Genomic DNA, 8,409 nt, shown 5'->3' on the forward strand with positions numbered 1-8,409 from the left:
GTCACACAAAAGTTTTGCTCCTTCAGTTTGCCCCCTCCTACCCTGGCTGTTCTCTTCCTGATGTGCATGTTAGAATTGTTAATTTTCAAACCCAGTTCCTCATCTGCCTTCTAAACTGGTTTTACAGGGTATAAAATTCATCCCAACCTGAATTACCATTGGCCTTTGCACATGTCCGGAACAAGCAGCAGTCAGTGTGGGGAGAAAGCGCACGTGTGTTGTGTGTGTGGGCGTGGCTTCAGCCAATCATCCAACTTGGTGAGACACAAGCGCAGCCACACAGGGGAGCATCCGTATCAGTGTGGGGACTGCGGGAAGGAATTCAACTACCCATCTGAGCTGGAAATTCACCGACACAGTCACACTGAGGAGAAGCCATTCACCTGCTGTGTGTGTGGGAAGGGATTCACCCATCCGTCCAGCCTATTGACTCACCGGCGTGTTCACACCGGGGAGAGACCGTTCATTTGCTCAGTGTGTGGGAAGGGCTTCACTCGGTCATCCAGCCTGCTGAGACATCGGCGTATTCACGCTGACGAGCGACCATTTAAATGCTCTGACTGCGGGAACAGCTTCAAAAGCTCTGAGGTACTGATGATACACCAGCGTATTCACACCGACGAGCGACCATTCAGGTGCCCTGACTGTGGGAAGAGGTTCAGGAGATCATTCGACCTGCTGGAACACCAGCGTATTCACACTGACGAGCGACCATTCGGCTGCCCTGACTGTGGGAAGTGGTTCAGGCGGACCCCTGACCTGCTGAGACACCAGCGAGTTCACACAGAGCAGAGGTCGTTCATCTGCTCCGTCTGTGGGAAGGGATTCACTCGATCGCCACACTTGCTGGCACACCAGCGAGTTCACTCGTACGAGAGACCGTTTAAATGCTCGGACTGCGGGAAGAGCTTTAAAAGCTCTGGCGAACTGATGTCCCATCAGCGCATCCACACTGGAGAGAGACCGTTCACCTGCTCCACATGTGGGAAGGGGTTCACTCGGTCATACAACTTGCTGATACATGACCGAGTTCATTCTGCAGAGACATTGTTTAAATGTTCCACGTGTGGGAAGGGATTCAATCATTCCTCCTCCCTCCTGAGGCACCAGCGAGCTCACGGGTGACTGCAGTGGGTGGATTCTGTTGTTAATCACATCCGGAACTGAACCATGTTCGCTCTGGCAGCTGGAATTTGTTTCTGCTGATAATCCTGAGAACTGGGCTGGGATCCAATATTCTGGATATAGGCCCAATAAAGCAGTTTGTTTTAAACACGCAGTATGTCGAGTCCTTGATTCTCCAAGGTAAGAGAGAGAAGATAGATTGAGAGTAAACTAGCAAGAAATATAAAAACAGAGTCAGAGCTTCTGCAGGTATATAAAAAGGAAGAGAGTAACTAAAGTAAGCGTTGGTCCCTTAGAGGATTTTTGACAAATTTGCTAGAGTTCTTTTGAGGATGTCACGAGCAGAATAAAGAAGAACCAGTGGATGTGGTGCATTTGGATTTCCAGAAGGCATTGGATAAAGTGCCACATAAAAGGCTACTGCACAAGATAAGAGCTCACGGGGATGGGAGTAATATATTAGCGTGGATAAAGGATTGGCAAACTAACAGAGAACAGAGAGTCGGGATAAATGGGTCATTTTCAGGTTGGCAAACTAATTAGCGGGGTGCCACAAGAATCAGTGCTGGGGCCTCATCTATTTACAATCTATATTAATGAATTGGATGAAGGGACTGAGTGTAATGTTGCCAAAATTGCTGATACAAAGATGGGTGGGAAAGCAAGTTGTGAAGAGGATACACGAGTCAAGTTTTGGGCCGAGCCGCAAACGGTGCAGTCCCATGAGCCACGCCTGATTTCTGCGCTTAAAACCGTGCCTAAAACTTACCTCGGTATTCTCCCCGCTGCTGGAACGTTCCAGGCCCTTAGCGCAGTGCAGCACAAGCTGTGGGGCACGGAGCCAGGTCCCGGCGCAGATAACAGGGCCGGGGCCTCTGCACATGCAAGAGTGTGCGCGCATGTGCAGCAGCTCCAGGCCGCCGAGGCTGCATGGGAGGGGCCCGAAGCACGCCGCCGCGAGCCCTGACCGAATGGGCTCACTGGGGCGACGAAGATCGGACTCGGGCCTCCCTCCTCTTCCTCTTCAGGTCCCACCCCACCACGCTGTTCGGCTCCAGTGCTCGCCTGCCCCCAACCCTTCAGATCCTGTCCTGTCCGGTCCATTTCCCACCCCGCCCTCCATCCCTCCCATTCAGCCGTTCCCACTCCCTCGGCACGGCCTGCCCGCCTGGCATCGAGTTGGCTGCGGGCCCTGCCCGAAACCTTCGGCCCGGCTTCTTCTCGTTGACCGGGCCCATTCAGCCACCCCATCATCTCCCCTTCCCTCCTCTCTTTCTCCCTACCTCCCTCCTCTCTTCCCCCCCTCCTCACTCCTCTCTTCCCCCCCTCTCCCTCCTCTCTTCCCCCCCCTCTCCCTCCTCTCTTCCCCCCCCTCTCCCTCCTCTCTTCCCCCCCCTCTCCCTCCTCTCTTCCCCCCCCTCTCCCTCCTCTCTTCCCCCCCCTCTCCCTCCTCTCTTCCCCCCCCTCCCTCCTCTCTTCCCCCCCCTCCCTCCTCTCTTCCCCCCCCTCTCCCTCCTCTCTTCCCCCCCCTCTCCCTCCTCTCTTCCCCCCCCTCTCCCTCCTCTCTTCCCCCCCTTCTCCCTCCTCTCTTCCCCCCCCTCTCCCTCCTCTCTTCCCCCCCCTCTCCCTCCTCTCTTCCCCCCTCTCTCTTCACCCCCTCTCCCTCCTCTCTCTCCCCCCCCCTCTCCCCTCCCTCCTCTCTTCCCACCCTCTCCCTCCTCTCTTCCCACCCTCTCCCTCCTCTCTTCCCCCCCTCTCCCTCCTCTCTTCTCCCCCCTCTCCCCTCCTCTCTTCCCCCCCTCTCCCTCCTCTCTCCCCCCCCCCTCTCCCTGCTCTCTCCCCCCCCCTCTCCCTGCTCTCTTCCCCCCCTCTCCCTCCTCTCTTCCCCCCCCTCTCCCTCCTCTCTTCCTCTCCCTCCTCTCTTCCCCCCCTCTCCCTCCTCTCTTCCCCCCCTCTCCCTCCTCTCTTCCCCCCCTCTCCCTCCTCTCTTCCCCCCCCTCTCCCTCCTCTCTTCCCCCCCTCTCCCTCCTCTCTTCCCCCCCCTCTCCCTCCTCTCTTCCCCTCCTCTCCCTCCTCTCTTCCCCTCCCCTCCCTCCTCTCTTCCCCCCCCTCCCTCCTCTCTTCCCCCCCCTCCCTCCTCTCTTCCCCCCCTCTCCCCTCCTCTCTTCCCCCCCTCTCCCTCCTCTCTTCCCCCCCTCTCCCTCCTCTCTTCCCCCCCTCTCCCTCCTCTCTTCCCCCCCCTCTCCCTCCTCTCTTCCCCCCCTCTCCCTCCTCTCTTCCCCCCCTCTCCCTCCTCTCTTCCCCCCCTCTCCCTCCTCTCTTCCCCCCTCTCCCTCCTCTCTTCCCACCCTCTCCCTCCTCTCTTGCCAGAAGCGCGGCAACCGCCACCCTCTCCCTACTCTCTTCCCCCCTCTCCCTCCTCTCTTCCCCCCCTCTCCCTCCTCTCTTTCCCCCCCCTCTCCCTCCTCTCTTCCCCCCCTCTCCCTCCTCTCTTCCCCCCCCTCTCCTCCTCTCTTCCCCCCCCTCTCCCTCCTCTCTTCCCCCCCTCTCCCTCCTCTCTTCCCCCCCCCTCTCCCTGCTCTCTTCCCCCCCTCTCCCTACTCTCTTTCCCCCCCCTCTCCCTCCTCTCTTCCCCCCCTCTCCCTCCTCTCTTCCCCCCCTCTCCCTCCTCTCTTCCCCCCCCTCTCCCTCCTCTCTTCCCCCCCCTCTCCCTCCTCTCTTCCCCCCCCTCTCCCTCCTCTCTTCCCCCCCCTCTCCCTCCTCTCTTCCCCCCCCTCTCCCTCCTCTCTTCCCCCCCCTCTCCCTCCTCTCTTCCCCCCCCTCTCCTCCTCTCTTCCCCCCCCTCTCCCTCCTCTCTTCCCCTCCTCTCCCTCCTCTCTTCCCCTCCTCTCCCTCCTCTCTTCCCCCCCCTCCCTCCTCTCTTCCCCCCCCTCCCTCCTCTCGTCCCCCCCCTCTCCCTCTCTCTTCCCCCCCCTCTCCCTCCTCTCTTTCCCCCCCTCTCCCTCCTCTCTTCCCCCCCCTCTCCCTCCTCTCTTCCCCCCCTCTCCCTCCTCTCTTCCCCCCCCTCCCTCCTCTCTTCCCCCCCCTCCCTCCTCTCTTCCCCCCCCCTCTCCCTCCTCTCTTCCCCCCCCTCTCCCTCCTCTCTTCCCCCCCTCTCCCTCCTCCTCTTCCCCCCCCTCTCCCTCCTCTCTTCCCCCCCCTCTCCCTCCTCTCTTCCCCCCCTCTCCCTCCTCTCTTCCCCCCCCTCTCCCTCCTCTCTTCCCCCCCCTCTCCCTCCTCTCTTCCCCCCCCTCTCCCTCCTCTCTTCCCCCCCTCTCCCTCCTCTCTTCCCCAACCCTCTCCCTCCTCTCTTCCCACCCTCTCCCTCCTCTCTTCCCCCCCTCTCCCTCCTCTCTTCCCCCCCTCTCCCTCCTCTCTTCTCCCCCCTCTCCCTCCTCTCTTCCCCCCCCTCTCCCTCCTCTCTTCTCCCCCTCTCCCTCCTCTCTTCCCCCCCTCTCCCTCCTCTCTTCCCCCCCCCTCTCCCTCCTCTCTTCCCCCCCCTCCCTCCTCTCTTCCCCCCCCTCCCTCCTCTCTTCCCCCCCTCTCCCTCCTCTCTTCCCCCCCTCTCCCTCCTCTCTTCCCCCCCTCTCCCTCCTCTCTTCCCCCCCTCTCCCTCCTCTCTTCCCCCCTCTCCCTCCTCTCTTCCCCCCCCTCTCCCTCCTCTCTTCCCCCCCCTCTCCCTCCTCTCTTCCCCCCCTCTCCCTCCTCTCTTCCCCCCCTCTCCCTCCTCTCTTCCCCCCCTCTCCCTCCTCTCTTCCCACCCTCTCCCTCCTCTCTTCCCACCCTCTCCCTCCTCTCTTCCCCCCCTCTCCCTCCTCTCTTTCCCCCCCTCTCCCTCCTCTCTTCCCCCCCTCTCCCTCCTCTCTTCCCCCCCCTCTCCCTCCTCTCTTCCCCCCCTCTCCCTCCTCTCTTCCCCCCCCTCTCCCTGCTCTCTTCCCCCCCCCTCTCCCTACTCTCTTCCCCCCCCCTCTCCCTCCTCTCTTCCCCCCCTCTCCCTCCTCTCTTCCCCCCCCTCTCCCTCCTCTCTTCCCCCCCCTCTCCCTCCTCTCTTCCCCCCCCTCTCCCTCCTCTCTTCCCCCCCCTCTCCCTCCTCTCTTCCCCCCCCTCTCCCTCCTCTCTTCCCCTCCTCTCCCTCCTCTCTTCCCCCCCCCTCCCTCCTCTCTTCCCCCCCCTCTCCCTCCTCTCTTCCCCCCCTCTCCCTCCTCTCTTCCCCCCCCCTCTCCCTCCTCTCTTTCCCCCCCCTCCCTCCTCTCTTCCCCCCCCTCTCCCTCCTCTCTTCCCCCCCCTCTCTTCCCCCCCTCTCCCTCCTCTCTTCCCCCCCCTCTCCCTCCTCTCTTCCCCCCCCCTCTCCCTCCTCTCTTCCCCCCCCTCTCCCTCCTCTCTTCCCCCCCCCTCTCCCTCCTCTCTTCCCCCCCCTCTCCCTCCTCTCTTCCCCCCCCTCCTCTCCCTCCTCTCTCCCCCCCCTCTCCCTCCTCTCTTTCCCCCCCCCTCTCCCTCCTCTCTTCCCCCCCCTCTCCCTCCTCTCTTCCCCCCCCTCTCCCTCATCTCTTCCCCCCCCTCTCCCTCATCTCTTCCCCCCCTCTCCCTCCTCTCTTCCCCCCCCTCCCTCTCCCTCCTCTCTTCCCCCCCCTCTCCCTCCTCTCTTCCCCCCCTCTCCCTCCTCTCTTCCCCCCCTCTCCCTCCTCTCTTCCCCCCCCTCTCCCTCCTCTCTTCCCCCCCCTCTCCCTCCTCTCTTCCCCCCCCTCTCCCTCCTCTCTTCCCCCCCCTCTCCCTCCTCTCTTCCCCCCCCCTCTCCCTCCTCTGTTCCCCCCCTCTCCCTCCTCTCTTCCCCCCCCCTCTCCCTCCTCTCTTCCCCCCCCTCTCCCTCCTCTCTTCCCCCCCCTCTCCCTCCTCTCTTCCTCCCTCCTCTCTTCCTCCCCCTCTCCCTCCTCTCTTCCTCCCCCCCTCTCCCTCCTCTCTTCCTCCCCCCCTCTCCCTCCTCTCTTCCCCCCCTCCTCTCCCTCCTCTCTTCCCCCCTTCTCCCTCCTCTCTTCCCCCTCTCCCTCCTCTCTTCCCCCCCTCTCCCTCCTCTCTTTCCCCCCCTCTCTCTTCTCGCCCCCCCCCCCCTCTCCCTCTCTCTCCTATAAGAACATAATAATTAGGAACAGGAGCAGGCCATCTCGCCCCTCGAGCCTGCTCCGCCATTCAAAAAGATCATGGCTGATCTGGCCGTGGATACAGCTCCACTTACTTGCTCGCTCCCCATAACCCTTAATTCCCTTATTGGTTAAAAATCTATATATCTGTGATTTGAATACATTCAATGAGCTAGCCTCAACTGCTTCCCTGGGCAGAGAATTCCACAGATTCACAACCCTCTGGGAGAAGAAATTCCTTCTCAACTCGGTTTTAAATTGGCTCCCCCGTATTTTGAGGCTGTGCCCCCTAGTTCTAGTCTCCCCGACCAGTGGAAACAACCTCTCTGCCTCTATCTTGTCTATCCCTTTCATTATTTTAAATGTTTCAATAAGATCACCCCTCATACTTCTGAACTCCAACGAGTAAAGACCCAGTCTACTCAATCCATCATCATAAGGTAACCCCCTCATCTCCGGAATCAGCCGAGTGAATCGTCTCTGTACCCCCTCCAAAGCGAATATATCCTTCCTTAAGTCAGGTGACCAAAACTGCACACAGTACTCCAGGTGCGGCCTCACCAATACCCTGTACAGTTGCAGCAGGACCTCCCTGCTTTTGTACTCCATCCCTCTCGCAATGAAGGCCAACATTCCATTCGCCTTCCTGATTACCTGCTGCACCTGCAAGCTAACTTTTTGGGATTTTGTTTTAATTGCCGGTGCTTTTAGTGTCCCCCTCTCCTTTTATAGGGGGCACTGGAAAAAGGAAAAAAATTGATTTTAGTGCCCAAAAAAACCCCCCAAAAAAAACCAAAAAAAAAAAAAGAAAAAAGAAAAAAAAAAGAAAAAAAGGGCCTTGTAAATGTCTGGTGTGTCATCCAGGTCGGGTGGCACGGATAAATGTTTTATGTTTTGCAGGTAGACTCTAAAAGAGTTTCATGCACAAGGACCCCCAGGTCCCTCTGCACCGCAGCATGTTGTAATTTCTCCCCTTTCAAATAATATTCCCTTTTACTGTTTTTTTTTCCAAGGTGGATGACCTCACATTTTCTGACATTGTATTCCATCTGCCAAACTTTAGCCCATTCGCACAACTTATCCAAATCTCTTTGTAGCCTCTCTGTGTCCTCTACACAACCCGCTTTCCCACTAATCTTTGTGTCATCTGCAAATTTTGTAACACTACACTCTGTCCCCTCTTCCAGGTCATCTGTGTATATTGTAAACAGTTGTTGTCCCAGCACTGATCCCTGTGGCACACTACTAACCACCGATTTCCAACCCGAAAAGGAACCATTTATCCCGACTCTCTGCTTTCTGTTAGCCAGCCAATTCTCTATCCACGCTAATACATTTCCTCTGACTCCGCGTACCTTTATCTTCTGCAGTGACCTTTTGTGTGGCACCTTATCGAATGCTTTTTGGAAATCTAAATGCACCACATCCATCAGTACACCTCTAACCACCATGCTTGTTATATCCTCAAAGAATTCCAGTAAATTAGTTAAACATGATTTTCCCCTTCATGAATCCATGTTGCGTCTGCTTGATTGCACTATTCCTATCTAGATGTCCCGCTATTTCTTCCTTAATGATAGCTTCAAGCATTTTCCCCACTACAGATGTTAAACTAACCGGCCTATAGTTACCTGCCTTTTGTCTGCCCCCTTTTTTAAACAGAGGTGTTACATTAGCTGCTTTCCAATCCGCTGGTACCTCCCCAGAGTCCAGAGAATTTTGGTAGATTATAACGAATGCATCTGCTATAACTTCCGCCATCTCTTTTAATACCCTGGGATGCATTTCATCAGGACCTGGGGACTTGTCTACCTTGAATCCCATTAGCTTGTCCAGCACTACCCCCCTCGTGATAGTGATTGTCTCAAGATCCTCTCTTCCCACATTCCCGTGATCAGCAATTTTTGGCATGGTTTTTGTGACTTCCACTGTGAAGACCGAAGCAAAATAATTGTTTAAGGTCTCAGCCATTTCCACATTTCCCATTATTAAATCCCCCTTCTCATCTTCTAAGGGACCAACATTTACTTTAGCCACTCTCTTCCGTTTTATATATCGGTAAAAGCTTTTACTATCTGTTTTTATGTTTTGCGCAAGTTTGCTTTCGTAA

General features: G+C 57.6%; 1 protein-coding gene across 1 annotated transcript; it reads left to right on the forward strand.

Annotated features, from left to right (window-relative positions):
* Window positions 1–108: 108 nt before the first annotated feature.
* Window positions 109–1,277, forward strand: LOC139250614 (zinc finger protein 436-like). Its single transcript, XM_070873011.1, has one exon. It carries the CDS (start codon window positions 172–174, stop codon window positions 1,123–1,125), a length of 954 nt encoding a protein of 317 aa, XP_070729112.1. The 5' UTR covers window positions 109–171; the 3' UTR covers window positions 1,126–1,277.
* The last annotated feature ends 7,132 nt before the right edge of the window (window positions 1,278–8,409 follow it).

This window comes from Pristiophorus japonicus, unplaced genomic scaffold (assembly GCF_044704955.1).
Source record: "Pristiophorus japonicus isolate sPriJap1 unplaced genomic scaffold, sPriJap1.hap1 HAP1_SCAFFOLD_4025, whole genome shotgun sequence".
Lineage (NCBI taxonomy): Eukaryota > Metazoa > Chordata > Chondrichthyes > Pristiophoridae > Pristiophorus > Pristiophorus japonicus.

What these genes read in the sequence shown, in the direction of transcription:
- LOC139250614 (XM_070873011.1), top strand. Translation starts at nt 172, where the DNA reads ATGTCCGGAACAAGCAGCAGTCAGTGTGGGGAGAAAGCGCACGTGTGT.